Source organism: Terrapene carolina, unplaced genomic scaffold, assembly GCF_002925995.2.
Source record: "Terrapene carolina triunguis isolate 2854851 unplaced genomic scaffold, T_m_triunguis-2.0 Scaffold310, whole genome shotgun sequence".
NCBI lineage: Eukaryota > Metazoa > Chordata > Testudines > Emydidae > Terrapene > Terrapene triunguis.
The window spans coordinates 2,882,351-2,897,198 of NW_020664661.1; the positions used below are offsets into that span (position 1 = coordinate 2,882,351).

Here is a 14,848-nt window from a genome sequence, read left to right on the forward strand (position 1 = left end):
CTCCCTATACTCACCTCTTAGGGGGTGCTGTGAGGTGTAGTTCATTACCATGTGGAAAGTGCTCTGAGATGCTTGGAGGAAAGGTGCCAGAGAAGAGCACATTGTTATATTTACTAGTACATGAAGTAACCAGACAACTGCAGGCAGGTCCTCAGCCCCAAACTCTGCTCACATGACACTGAACTTAGTCTGCTAATCGCCCTCTACCCCCAAGAAACTGCCAGCTTCCTCAGCTGGTGGGAAAGGGGGAGCCTACCTGTGGTCCTGGCTCTTCTTTTCAGCAGCCTGACCACAGACCAGAAAACCTCCTCTGGATTCCAGCAAACTCAGACCTAGCCTTATTTTTGCTCTGAATCCCTTGGAGAGCTCTGAGTATCTCTATTTGATATCCTCTATTTACCACCATTCGAAGGTTCCTACTGGAATGTAATAATCCTGCCCTTTAGCTGGCCAAAAGGGCCACTGTTGGCTAACAAGCAGTGCTGGCTCCAGGAAACAAGAGACTGGGATTCAAATGCAGCTCACTACCATTAACTCGCCAGGCCAGCCCAGATCCAACCTACTTTACAATTGCTATAATCTGATGGAGAATGTCCTCCAGATTCTAAGGACTGATTTTTCAGATGTCTCAATCCAGCCTGTAATTTAGCTCCAGTAATCAGCTGAGAGAACAAAACTGCAGGCACAAGCAATGGATACCTAAATTCCACCACCCAGATTTGTGTGCACTCAAGAGGATGTCTAAATTCTATCACTTGGGCCTGCAATTAATTACCCTCACAACTGGGGGACTTTAAAAATTATCCTAGGGCCCTAAATATTTACTTTAAAAAAAACATTGGAAAGAAATTAAAAGAAAAGCCCCCATCTTGGTGTGACCCTTTTAAAACAAAATCTGCAAGCTCCCACTGCTGGCTCTGCAGAAGAATGCACCAACAATCACCGCAAACCCCTGATGCTGCTGGTGCACAGACACAGCCCTTTCTATGGGGGGTAGGAATTCTGTGGGAGGAGACAAATTAGCCCTGACTGTATTTTGTTCAATGTGGCTATTTAAGCCGCCAATCCTTTTCTAACATGGCATTATGGTCCTAGACATCACAGTGTTATATGGCTGAACAGTCCTTTATATGATTGGGCCTTTTTTAGATGTAAAATGTTTCACTGAATAGAGATTTTCACTATTCAGCACAAAACCTCTCTCTCTCTCTCTCTCTCACACACACACACACACACAAAAGAAGAGAGAAAAGAAAGATGAAAGGAGACAGGTAAGAAACGGGGGATGGGGTGGGGAGAAGAAGAAAGAAACAACAAGGCTGAGGGGGAAAGAATGTGCGGAAGAAACAAGAGAGGAGTCCACACAGAGAAAAGCAGGAGGGAGGAAAGCAGAGCGCCCAGCTTGGCTCTGAGCTGCTGACAATCCTGGCATACTTGCACACAGGACAGACTCCTCTGTGTAGAAATTGCGCCCATGGCAACTGGACTGCATCTACTTTGGCAATTTTCTGCAGTTTTCCCACTGTTGCTCCAGCACTGGGTGCAGCTCAAACAGTGCTAGCAACTGTGAAAGCACTGGTGCAGACAGAGTCCAAGCATTTTTAGTGCTCCAACCAACGCTAGCACCAGGGGGAGAATTGCTAAATATTCTCTGTTTAGGTAAGGACAGATTGTAGGATTCAAAGGGGCAAGTGCCAGGATGCCCCAGCCACCCTCAGACAGTCATTTGAATTCCTTTCTTCTATCTACCTTCACTGGTGAAGTGCAATCATTGGCCTACACCAACAGCTAAGCTACCAGACTCACCAAACAAGACTGCTCACCAAATGACTAGACAACCTGTGTTCTTTTAGAGGTGATCTGCAAAGGAGCAAACATTGGACTTGTGGGTTTGGTTTTGGGTTTTTTTTGGGAGGTGCTTATTTGTGGTGCATAAGGAGGGCCTGAAAGGATTGGGGAGGTTAGATAGAAAAACGGGGTTCTGTTATATTAGAAATATCTCGCCTTGACTTCCAGTTTGGCTGGCAGATTCTGTGGCGGATGGGAGCACTAGCAGGATTATGGATTCACAAGAGATTGAAAACTGAACAAGTGAGAGGTGAAAGGATTCTCTGAACACTAGGAAAACTTTTTTTGTTTTTGTTGTTAACTATGTAACTCCAATTCCTGACAAACACTTGGGAGAAAAGTTCACCCTATGAAAGGTCCACCCCAGCTTTAACTGAAGGTTGAGAATGCTCCCATGCCCATTTTTCAGCAAGAACAAGTAGTCAAGGGCTAATATTTATAACATAAAAACAAGCAGGATTTTTTTTAAAAAAAAGAAAACATTCCCTCTGCCAAAGTCACCTATAACTGGCACACATTTGGCCAAGAAACATGGAGGGTTTTCATCCTCCCTGGGATCTACGGAGTTCCTTGAATGTAGATCTGTGAACTGAAACAGCCTGGCTGAAACAGCAGTAATCTCTGGGACCTGAAGCAATGTTCACTTCCCAATCTGCCCTCCCTATCCGCTGTCATCTAATCTAAACTTTCAAATAAAGAGCTGTGGTGGTGCGGTAATGTCCCTGAAACCCAGAGTTCATGTTAAAAGCTCAAAGAAACACCAGCTGTTTTGTCACGGTTAGGTTCCCCTCCCCACAGCACAAGGCCATTAACAAATCCATGAAGTTAGTTCTTGCTTTAAAAAAAGACGGTTACTCACCGTTGTAACTGTTGTTCTTCGAGATGTGTTGCTCATATCCATTCCAATTAGGTGTGTGCGCGCCGCGTGCATGATCGTCGGAGAATTTTCTACCCTAGCAACACCCGGTGGGTCGGCTGTGGAGCCCTCTGGAGTGGCGCCTTCATGGCGCTGGATATATACCCCAGCCGACCCAGCGCCCCCTCAGTTCCTTCTTGCCGGCTACTCCGACAGTGGGGAAGGGGGGCGGGTTTTGGAATGGATATGAGCAACACATCTCGAAGAACAACAGTTACAACGGTGAGTAACCGTCTTTTCTTCTTCGAGTGCTTGCTCATATCGATTCCAATTAGGTTACTTCCAAGCCCTACCTAGGTGGCGGGGTCGGAGTGAGATATTGCTGTGTGCAGAACCGCTGACCCGAATGCAGCATCGTCTCTGGATTGTTGCACCAGCGCATAGTGAGCAGCGAATGTGTGGACCGATGACCAAACTGCAGCTCTACAAATGTCCTGGATCGGGACTTGAGCCAGGAAGGCAGTCGAGGAGGCCTGGGCCTTCATGGAGTGTGCGGTGAGGCGCGGCGTCGGGACACCGGCCAGGTCGTAGCAAGCACGAATACAGGACGTGATCCAAGAGGAGAGGCACTGTGAGGAGATCGGTGAGCCTTTCATCCGGTCGGCCACCGCAACGAAGAGTTGCGTCGTCTTCCGAAATGGCTTTGTACGGTCAATATAGAAGGCCAGGGCCCTGCGCACGTCCAAAGAATGCAGACGCTGGTCATGACGAGTAGCGTGCGGCTTCGGATGGAAGACTGGAAGAAATATATCCTGGTTCACGTGGAAAGGTGAAACCACCTTGGGAAGAAAGGCCGGATGGGGGCGAAGCTGCACCTTATCCTTATGGAACACCGTGTATGGGGGCTCGGACGTAAGCGCTCTGAGTTCAGAGATGCGCCGTGCTGAGGTGATGGCTACAAGGAAGGCTGTCTTCCAGGATAGGTACAGGAGTGAACAGGTAGCCAATGGTTCGAACGGAGGCCCTGTGAGCTTGGAAAGAACCAGGTTGAGGTCCCACGTCGGAACGGGCTGGCGTTGCTGCGGGTACAGGCGGTCTAAGCCCTTGAGGAATCTAACGACCATCGGGTTAGAGAAGACCGAGGACGCGAGTTCTCCTGGGTGGAACGCCGAAATAGCGGCGAGGTGAACCCTGATCGAAGATATCGCCAAGCCCTGCTGTTTTAGGGATAGGAGATATTCCAGTATGAGAGGAATAGGCGCCTGCAAAGGGGACGTAGCTCGTTGCTCGCACCAACAGGAGAAACGTTTCCACTTGGCTAAGTAAGTGGTCCGTGTAGAGGGCTTTCTACTTCCCAGAAGAATCTGCTGGACGAGCTGTGAGCATTGCCGTTCTGTCCGATTCAGCCATGGAGCATCCACGCTGTGAGGTGGAGCGATTGCAGGTCGGGGTGACATAGGCGGCCGTGGTCCTGAGAGATGAGATCTGGACACAAGGGCAGCGTGATCGGTGTTTGAACCGAAAGCTCCAACAGTGTGGTGTACCAGTGCTGCCTTGGCCAAGCTGGAGCGACTAGAATTACCCGTGCCTGGTCTCTGCGGAGCTTGAGCAGTACCCTGTGGACCAGTGGAAATGGAGGGAAAGCGTAGAACAGGTGGTCTTTCCAGGTTAGAAGGAATGCGTCCGACAGAGAGCCTAGAGCTCGCCCCTGTAGGGAGCAGAATGCCTGGCACTTCCTGTTGGCCCGAGACGCAAACAGGTCGACCTGGGGAAATCCCCACCTCTGGAAGACGGAATAGATGATGTCCGGACGAATTGACCACTCGTGCGTCTGGAAGGACCTGCTGAGACGGTCCGCCAGCGTATTCTGGACTCCAGGAAGGAACGATGCCGTGAGATGTATCGAGTGGGCGATGCAGAAGTCCCACAGGCGAATGGCTTCTTGGCATAGGAGCGATGAGTGGGCTCCGCCTTGCTTGTTGATGTAAAACATGGCCGTGGTGTTGTCGGTGAGAACCAACACGCAACGGCCCTGTAGGAGATTGAGAAAAGCCTGGCATGCCAGGCGCACCGCCATCAGCTCTCGAACGTTGACGTGCAGGGCTAGTTGGGGCGCGGTCCACAAGCCCTGGGTATGGTGCTCCCCGAGGTGAGCGCCCCATCCTAGAGATGAAGCGTCCGTGACCAGGTGCAGGGAGGGTTGTGGGGCGTGAAACGGCACTCCTGCGCAAACCGCCCTGCGATCCAACCACCAGGTGAGGGAGGTCAGGACCGAGCTCGGAACTGTGACCACCATGTTTAGGTTGTCCCGATGAGGACGGTACACCGATGATACCCAGGTCTGAAGTGGGCGAAGCCGCAGTCTGGCATGCCTGGTTACGTAAGTGCACGAGGCCATGTGACCCAACAGGGCGAGGCATGTCCTTATTGTGGTAACCGGAAATGCCCTGAGCCCTTGAATGACGCTTGTGATGGTATGAAAGCGATTGTCTGGCAGAATGGCTCGGGCACGTCTGGAGTCTAGGATTGCTCCAATAAATTCTATCCTCTGGGTTGGCTCTAGAGTGGACTTCTCTCTGTTGAGCAGAATGCCCAACTCGTGGAATGTTTGTGTGACTATGTGGACATGAGCTTGAACTTGGTCTCTGGTGCGGCCGCGTACCAGCCAGTCGTCTAAATACGGGAACACCTGTATCCCTTGTCGACGAAGGTATGCCGCGACGACCGCCACACACTTTGTGAACACTCTGGGAGCCGAGGACAAGCCGAAGGGAAGGACTGCAAATTGGTAGTGCACCTTGTTTACTACAAATCGCAGGAAGCGCCTGTGAGGCTGATAGATCGCTATATGGAAATATGAGTCCTTCATGTCGAGGGCGGTGAACCAGTCTCCAGGATCCAGAGAAGGGATAATGGTCCCCAATGATACCATGCGGAACTTCAACTTTACTATGAATTTGTTGAGTTCGCGCAAGTCTAAGATGGGTCGCAGACCCCCTTTTGACTTGGGGATCAGGAAGTAGCGGGAATAAAACCCCCTGCCCCTTAACTCTGGTGGAACCTCCTCTATGGCCCCCATAGAGAGGAGCCCAAAAACCTCATGTATAAGGAGATGCTCGTGAGAAGGGTCCCTGAAGAGGGACGGGGAGGGGGAGTGGGAGGGGGGGGGACGAAGAGAACTGGAGAGCGTATCCCCTCTCCACCGTGCGAAGGACCCAACGGTCCGAGGTTATAAGGGACCAAGCACGGTGGAAACGGGAGAGGCGATCCCGAAAGGAGGGAGCTGGATCCTGGATATTGGCTGGGGCGCCGTCCTCGACCGCACCTTCAAAAGTTCTGCCTAGGGCCTGAAGGCCTAGGCGGCCCTTGGTTCTGAGCCGGTTGAGGGCCGGTCGACCTTCGCCTACCACCTCGGCCCCGCCTTCTGGCGAAGTCCTGTCTCGGACGAGGTGGGGGAGGGTAGAACCTTAGAGGCTGTGGCCAAAAGGGTCTGCGCTGAGGCCCTGGGACATGCATCCCCAGGGAGCGCATGATTGTTCTCGAGTCCGTTTTCTCTGAGAACAGGCCCTGGCCCTCAAAGGGTAAATCCTGTAAAGTCTGTTGCAGTTCCGGCGGCAAGCCTGAGACCTGGAGCCAGGAGACTCGCCGCATGGCTATACCTGAGGCCAGTGTTCTTGCGGCCGAGTCTGCTATGTCTAAGGAGGCCTGTAAGGAGGTACGTGCCACCTTCTTACCCTCCTCCACTAGGGCGCCAAACTCTTCCCTTGAGTCTTGGGGGACTAGTTCTTTAAATTTCCCCATAGAGTTCCAGGAATTAAAATTATAGCGGCTCAAGAGCGCCTGCTGGTTGGCCGCTCTGAGTTGTAGCCCTCCCGCTGAATACACCTTGCGCCCAAACAAATCGAAGCGCTTAGTGTCCTTCGATTTTGGCGCTGCAGCCTGCTGGCCGTGGCGCTCCCGTGCGTTCACCGATGACACCACTAGTGAGCACGGTTGGGGATGAGTATATAAGTACTCGTAGTCCTTTGAAGGGACAAAGTACTTTCTTTCTACCCCTCTGGCTGTGGGTGGGATAGAGGCAGGGGTTTGCCAGATCATAGTGGCATTAGCCTGAATAGTACGTATGAGCGGTAATGCCACCCTGGATGGGGCATCAGCCGAGAGGATGCTCACCACTGGGTCCTGTACCTCTACTATCTCCTCTGCCTGGAGATCCATATTACGCGCCACCCTGCGCAATAGGTCCTGGTGGGCCCGAAGGTCTATCGGGGGCGGACCTGTGGCGGTTGTGCCCGCCACCGCCTCATCTGGGGAAGATGAGGAGGATGCCTCTGGTGGCAAGGGGTCTAATGGCGGGTCCTGCTCCAGGGGTTCCTGAAGCTGGGCATCGCCTGCCCCTGGGTCCAGGGCCTGAGGTGGTGTGGGCACGGGAGCCTCCATGCCCCCGGGGGGAGGGCGGGAGATGGTGGCCTCTGGGGCCCTCGGCTCAGAACGTGCCGAGCGAGAGGCTGATGGCGGTGGAGCCCCCTGCGCCTGATGATAGGCCCACGGGGTCCAAAAAGACCAGTGCGCAGGTCCCTGTGCAGGGTCCTTGGCCACCTCCTGCCAATGGCCCAAGTCAGCCGTAGCAGCCTGACCCTGAGGAGGGTATGCCGATCTGGAGGCCCCATCGGAGGAACGAGATGCTGATCTCGAGGGCCAAGGTGGTGCCAAACGCGTCGAAACCGGCTCCGGATGGTACGGTGCCCATCGGTGCCGGTCGTAAGGTGATCGGTCCGTGCGCGGTGCCGGTGAGCGGTACCGGGATCGGTGCCGGTAGCCCTGCCGGTGCCGAGATCCGGATCTTGAGCGGGACGACGACCGCGACGAGACCTGGTACCGGGAGCGGCCCCTCAAACTCGAGCGACGCTCGTACCGGTGCCTAGAACTACGTCTGGAGTCCGATCGGTACTGATGATCGTGACGGTGCCGAGACGTAGAGCGGTGCCGCGAAGATGATCTTGGCCGCGAGTACGACCAGTGCCGAGGTGATAGTCGGCGCCGGGACTGCGAGCGGCGTCGGGACCTGCTCCGAGATCTGGAGCGGTGCCGGGAGTCCCTGGCCGGAGACGGCGGGCGCAGCAGGGCAGGCTTGCCCCTGGACTGTACTGCGCGGAGAGCCAACGGTGCCGGAGGTGGAGGCGGTGCCGGCTCCGTGAGCGCAATAAGGTCTCTGGCCGTTGCGAACGTCTCCGGGGTGGAAGGAAGACAGGGCTCCACTACCGACCGAGGTGGTGATTCTGTGCGCACCGGACTCAACGGCCGCGGTGCCAGAGTCGACGGTGTAGCAGGGACTTGCTTCTGGCGGTCCAAGGGCGGACGCGGCTCTACCCCCGGCACCGGGGGAGCCGGCGTCTTCAGGACAGCAGTCTCCTGCGCCTTACGGGACTTCTTGTGCCCCGGAGACAGGGAGCGGCGCCGAGGCCCCTGTGGTGGGTGCGGTGCCGAAGGAGGCCGGTGCCGTGAGGGCTTGTCTGATTCAGCCCGCGGTGCAGTACCAGTCGGTGTCGCCGGGGCGCTGCGCACCGAGGCGCTCGGTGCCGGGGCTGGGCGTGCTGAGGGAGGATCCGGGCTAAGTGCCGCCTCCATAAGGAGCTGCCTGAGCCTAAAGTCCCGCTCCTTTCTCGTTCTTGGTTTGAAGGCCTTACAGTACTGACACTTATCTGCCTGATGGGACTCTCCGAGGCACTTCAGACAGGAGTTATGCGGGTCACTCGTGGGCATAGGCTTAGCGCAGGACGCGCACGGCTTAAAGCCAGGAGCCTTGGGCATGAGCCCGGCCATGCGCCGGGGGAAAGGGGGGAGAACGACCCCCTTAACCCCCGCTAACTATTTACAACTATAACAAACTAAAACGAATAACTATCTAAAGACTATATAACAACTATAACTACAACTATCTACAAAATTGACGGATAAGCTAGGGAGAGCGGAGAACAGCTATGCCGCGCTCCACAGTTCCAACGACCGTCAGGGGCGGTAAGAAGGAACTGAGGGGGCGCTAGGTCGGCTGGGGTATATATCCAGCGCCATGAAGGCGCCACTCCAGGGGGCTCCACAGCCGACCCACCGGGTGTTGCTAGGGTAGAAAATTCTCCGATGATCGTGCACGCGGCGCGCACACACCTAATTGGAATCGATATGAGCAAGCACTCGAAGAAGAAAATAAAAATTCATGAACCTCTCCTGGTGCTGCAATCAGAGTCTCTTTTAAATGGATAAATCTGGGCTTTATCTGCTTTGCCTGAGATTCTCTGTTTACTGATCTCAGATTATTCCTCCATTTCACAGTTAAAACCCAAAATGAAACATCTTTTAGAATTATCTGGTCTGGTTGGTTTTTAAAATCATTAGAACAGACTTGTGTCCTGTCTCCAGGGCTTAGGCCAATTGTCTCCTGCTTCCCTCCCAGGGTCAGTGCTCTGCACGGCTAGGAATGGGGTCCCCACCTTTCCCAGTTTGGGGAGGGGTGTCCTGGCTGGGATAATGTAGACCAGTGTCCTTTGAGCTAGACTTTCATGACATCTGAGTGTCCCAAAACACAGAGCTGCAACCAGGATTCATAGTGCCTGGGGCAAGGTGTAAGTGCATCCCCAAGGTGAGTGTGTACACATACAGAAATAATTGTTTGGCACATACTGTCAGCAACCACTTAGCAAAACAATTAATGATTTATTTACAATACCTGCTCCCTGGTCCGAGGCTTGTGCCTTCTCTTTCTCCCCCTTTGTGTTTCCCTCTATCTCCCTTCCACCCTCATTTCCTTTTATTTTACACTCCATAAAAACATTTCAGTTTTTCTTTCACATTCACAAGATCTTCAGGAAATTATTGCTATTTCCTATATAAAAAACAATTTTAAAAAAAAAGGTCACCAGACAAAGTAGCAGCACATACTGAACTAAGGGTGACCAGATGTCCCGATTTTATAGGGACAGTCCCGATATTTGGGGCTTTGTCTTATATAGGCGCCTATTACCCGCCCCACCCCCTGTCCCAATTTTTCACACTTGCTGTCTGGTCACCCTAACTGAACTCCCTGCAGACACAGAAACTTAACACAAAAGACAGTCAGTCCCCTTGCAAGAGACAATTTTACCAGAAGAAGCATTAGGTGGGAGTGACCATACATATGACAGCAAGCCATGTAACACTGAACAAGACCACTTTTCTGCACATAGTACGAACCAGTAACACTTTGAAGGGATGAGAGGATGGGATTTTTAGTCGAAATTCCATCAATTACAGTTTCAATGGATGGCAGAGTAACTTTGAGGAGGGTTAGATAGATGTTCAAGTATTATAGGGCAGTTCTTAAATAACAGATGAGATATAGTAGCTCAGCAGGATAGCCCGATCACTTCATTTAAAGTCCCTGATTCTCTGCGCTAGGTAAAAGCACATACAGTACAAAGGCAAATGCAGAAACACAGGAAATGCCACACCTAAATAGATTCCTGTCCAGATTCCACCCCACTCTCCAGATTCCACCCCACTCTCTCCCTGTCCTGTCCTTTTCTGACTCATTCCTCAGTTATGTCATCACCACCCAGTCATTCAGGGCCACGATCAAGAAACCCCCAAAATGGGCCCCCTCAGACTCCTCCCCAGCAGTGAGGCCAAGGGGAGAGCTCCTGGCCTGAGCTCTGGGAGCTGCTCTGTGCATCTCCGCTGACCCTTATTTCCGGATTGCTGGACACTCCTTACTCCCTACACAACAGGTGATCTGCAGAACTGGGGGCAGATGAGCTGAGAGGAGTAGGTGAGTAACCTGAGGTGACAAGAGAGCTCCCCACTCTCCCAAGTGCTGTCCTGAAAGGTCACAGGAGGATTAAACACTAGACTGCAGCAGTTTTATTGGTTGGTGTGCCAGGTGCCAGCCTTTGGGGCTGAGAGAGAACATTAGGCTTCTCTGCATGTGATGCTCTCAACAGAAGCTGCTCAAATCAAGATGGAGCTGCTCAGATCAAGTTGCATTCTGGGACCCCCATGGACTCCATCACTATATTAAAGATGAGAAAGAGTAGACTGCTGCAGTCATTCTCACCTTTAACCTACAAGTGCTACTCCTGAGGGACCCACCACCCTCAGCCCTCCATACCAAAAGCCCATCCCACTGAAACTCAACCCCTGCATCTGGAGCCCCCCTGCACCAGACCCCCACCTCTGCACCCAGACCACCCCCCACTGAGCTCTCTGCACTCAAACCCTCACCATGAGACCCACCCCCCTGCACCTCCCTGAGGCCACACATCCAGAACCCCACCCAGCTGCACCAGACCCCCCACCCCAAGCCCCACTCCCCCAGGACCCAGGCCCCCCTGCTGAGACCCCACACCCAGACCCCCCACTGAGCCCCACCCACCTTCACCTGGAAGCCCCTGCAGTCCCATTGCCCCTGCACCTAGAACCCCCCAATGAGCCTCTGTGCATCCAGATCCCCTCACACCTAGACCCTCACTGAGCTGCCTGCACCCAGATTGTCCCACACATAATCCTCTCACCCCACACCTGGATCCCCCCACACTGAGCCCCTCCACACTTGGATCTTGCCTGGTTAAGTCTGCCTGCCCCATACCTGGTGCGCCTGGTGCAGAAGGGCAGGGCCCCAGTGTGTTTCTGGGGCAGGCCCAGGCCTTGTGCTGTGTCAGAGGCGGTTGCAGCCTCACCACTGAGTCCGTGTCCCCGGGGTGGGAGGTGAGGAGGCTGCAGGGTGATCTCCCACCTTCATGCAGCCAGTGGCCTGTGCTCCCACTGCCATGCTGCAGTCTCCATATTTATTTATTGACAAATAAAACTTGCAGAATTTTAAAATATTGTACACAGAAATTTTAATTTTTTGGTGCAGAATTCCCTCAGGAGTAAAGTGCAGCCCATGAAGGCTACAGGTCCCAGAATTCAATGCTGCATCTTGATCTGGGCAGCCTCTGTTGAAAGCATCATATGCTGGGACATATAATCTGCATGGGCTACAGTTCTACGATTGCAGCAATCTTAGGGGCAGCCCTGCAGCTCCTGGCAGATTGCCAATGTAGCCCTTCATTGGACCAAGGGGCCTTATTTAGGTGCCACTGGGTTATCCCTTCAGGCTTTACCTCCACATCAGACACCTTCATGCGAGTGCCCTCTTTGCCCACAAATATGTCATCGATGTCTACGAGGATGTAGCGGTCAAGCGTGAGGCAGAGGCGCTTGCCAGTCAGGTAAGCAATGGCGTCCACAAAAACAAGTTTGTGCAGCCAGAAGTTGAGGTTATTGCCAAAGAGGACCCGCTGGATCCCGTCATGCAGACCCAGGTCCTGCACGACAGTGGCATGCAGTGCTTTGTGGGTGGCCAGGTGAGGAATGGATTCTGAAGACTTTGTACTGGCCAAGAGCACAGGCTCATAGGTGCTGTGGTTTGATTGGAACACAGTCCAGTCGTCACCGGGCAGGGGACCCTGCTCCACCTCGTTGGCCCGAGTGATGTAGAGCAGAGGGGCACTGGGGTTGATGTGATAGTCCCGGAGCCCTAGGTTAGAGTGTAGGAAAAGGGGGAATCCCTTGAGCTGAGCACTGAGCAAGCTGTTCTCATTGGCTTTGAAGAACCCTATAATCCCCACTCCATACTCCACACAGTATTTGTCCAACAGCTCCCGATTCCAAGCATCTAGGTTCACATATTTAAGGACATTCTCATAGATGATAAGAGCATAGCGGCCCCTGTCCTTGTCTGTCAGGGTGGGCATATCCCCCTTGCCAGGGGCAATCTCTGTCCTGTATTTAAACCGGCTGGATTCCAGGATGGCCACAATTTCCTGCCCCAGCTGGGAGTAAATGCTTTCCACAAAGACTAGCACCACAGGCTCAGTGCGCGAGGTGTCAACGGATTTGGTGAGCCTCCAGCTGGCCTGGGGTGGGATCGGGACCCTGTGCTGGTTGCTGCAGTCGCTGAAGGGCAGGGGCAGTGGCTCCTTGATTTTGGGGCTGTTGGTAACATAGTAGGCCAGGAAGCACATGGAGATCAGGCTGAAGGCAATGAGCACCAGGATCAATCTGTGGAGCTCCAGCTGTCGCACGTGCCGCACCACTTTCCACAGCTGAATCATGGTGAGGCGGGCGGCCCACCCCCTCCTCAAGCTTTGCACTCAAGTCGCCCTGGAGATCTCCAGCGCCACCGTGGCAGCACCCAGCGGCAGCTCGCGAAGAAGAAACAGTGGCTGCAGAGCGAGGGAAAACTAAAGCGAGCAGCTTCTAGACTAGACTCCCAGGGATCTGCCATTTATCTCAAGTAACCATGGTCCTCAATTCCCATCGCTCCTCCGTGTGCTGCCCCCTCCGCCACTCCTCTCTCTCAGCCAAGTCCTAGAGAGGACGGGGTGCTTATAAACGCCTTTGTTTCCAAGCCCAAATCAGTCAGCCATCCTGCGCGCTGTGTGTGGAGCCGGGGAATCCCACCTGGCGTCTATTCCTCAGCTAGCCGCTTGCCATTCACATGATGGCACCTTCTGACTACACCTGCAATTAAAGAGAGAGAGAGAGACTTTCAGTAAGTGTTCATAATATTTATCAGGCTACAGGGATCAGAGGGGCTGGGGTAGCAGGTGGGCATGGAGGCAGGGGAAGGGCAGTCACAGATCAGACCAAGCTGCTGGCGGTAGGAAATGCACCATCAGTAAAGGAATTCAGGTGAGCTGGGGAATGACTCTGTTGGGCTTTCTAGGAAGGGATCTGCAGGGAATAGAGATGGTGCTGTTCCCTCTTCTGGGATTCTCACACACTGTGATGCCAGGAGCCTGCAGCATTTGACGTCCCCTATCCCTCCTTGTGCCATCTATGGCACTGGGCACAAGAGAGGAATCCCCTCCTACCCAAGCCTCCCTCTCACAGCAGCATCACGGGGCCTCGCTTCCCCCCTTTTAACCTGCTCTTGTCATAATAACGTCCGTCCCCTCTCCTCTCCTCCCCCCGTTGCCTGCTTCCTTATGGACTCTAGGGCTACTGCGGTCCCCACTCCCAGGGGAAAGCCTCTCCAATTGCAGCTAGCTCTCTCGCTCCTCCACCCTTGGAATGACACCATCCCATGTTCCCTGGCTCCTGCTTCGTGAGGCTGCCCTGATTCCCACAGGAGACCCTGCTCCTCCTGAGCTCTCAAGCTAATGCCTTCTCGAGTCCTGAGGGATGCTGTCATTTTAACAACAGAGGACATGTACTCCCCGTGTGCACACCGTGAGCTATAAAAGGCAAAGGCAGGGACAGCAGTTTCATTTTTATACGTGAGGAGGGTGCCCAGCAGTGATGCCTTTCCCCAGCATAGGAACTCTGATGCTCAGGCGAGTCGTCCAGCTTTCATTTGAACATATGCACACTCTGCCAGTGACATGTGCCTGACTGACAACCTTGGAGACTAGTGATCTACCTAACAGGCTCCTTGATGCATCACCAATGTGCATCACCAAACCTTCCCATGGTACCAATGTGCCTCATATACTGATCTGGAGGCCTTCCCAGGGCACCTCTAAGGATGAGAGGGGAGTTCAATCAATCTTTGGTCTCTGCTGAGACTGCCAACAAGGTCAATTAGTGCCAAGTGACTGGATGGTGATGGGGTGGGAACACCTGCTTACATCTCCCACTTCCCTCTCCATTTCACATAGACCACTAAAGAGCATCATGCCATCTTTCAGTCCCACACAGCCTGGGTGCATTTGGGCCAGGTTACAGGTTAAAGCTGTATATCTCATTACTGATCCCCAGCTCTCCTGTCATTTTTATACCAGCAGCCTTGTTTCACCACATGCTGTTATTTTTACAGGAAAAGATCCCCACAAGGACAGACAAGCACCAATCCTTCCAAGATGCAAACACCAGGGAACTTACAAGAGCTGCCCTGATTTCAAAATCACTGCTTCTTTCTCCTTCCCAGAAACACGGTTACCTAATGCAAAGCAGCTTCCCAGGAACTCACAGGAGCACATGGGTCTCACTCCCTCTCATGCACACCCACCCCTTCCCAGCCAGGCAGATGCTGAGCAAGCACCAGGGCCCTGTCACAAGGAAGTACCAGATGTCCCACACGGAGTTAGTCACATGTTCACAATGAGCTCTTTCTGAAAGTCACAAATA

The 14,848-nt window shown here is 53.3% G+C and overlaps 1 protein-coding gene across 3 annotated transcripts in view; it reads right to left on the reverse strand.

The window, feature by feature from the left end:
- Positions 1-14,848, reverse strand: part of NDST2 (N-deacetylase and N-sulfotransferase 2) — a 211,973-nt gene that overhangs the window by 27,128 nt on the left and 169,997 nt on the right. For all 3 annotated transcript variants that reach the window (XM_029912872.1, XM_029912873.1, XM_024218660.3), the window contains one exon: positions 11,839-13,240. In XM_029912872.1, coding sequence (XP_029768732.1) covers positions 11,839-12,831 — 993 coding nt within the window. In that variant the 5' untranslated portion in view covers positions 12,832-13,240. The remainder of the gene's footprint in view (positions 1-11,838; positions 13,241-14,848) is intronic.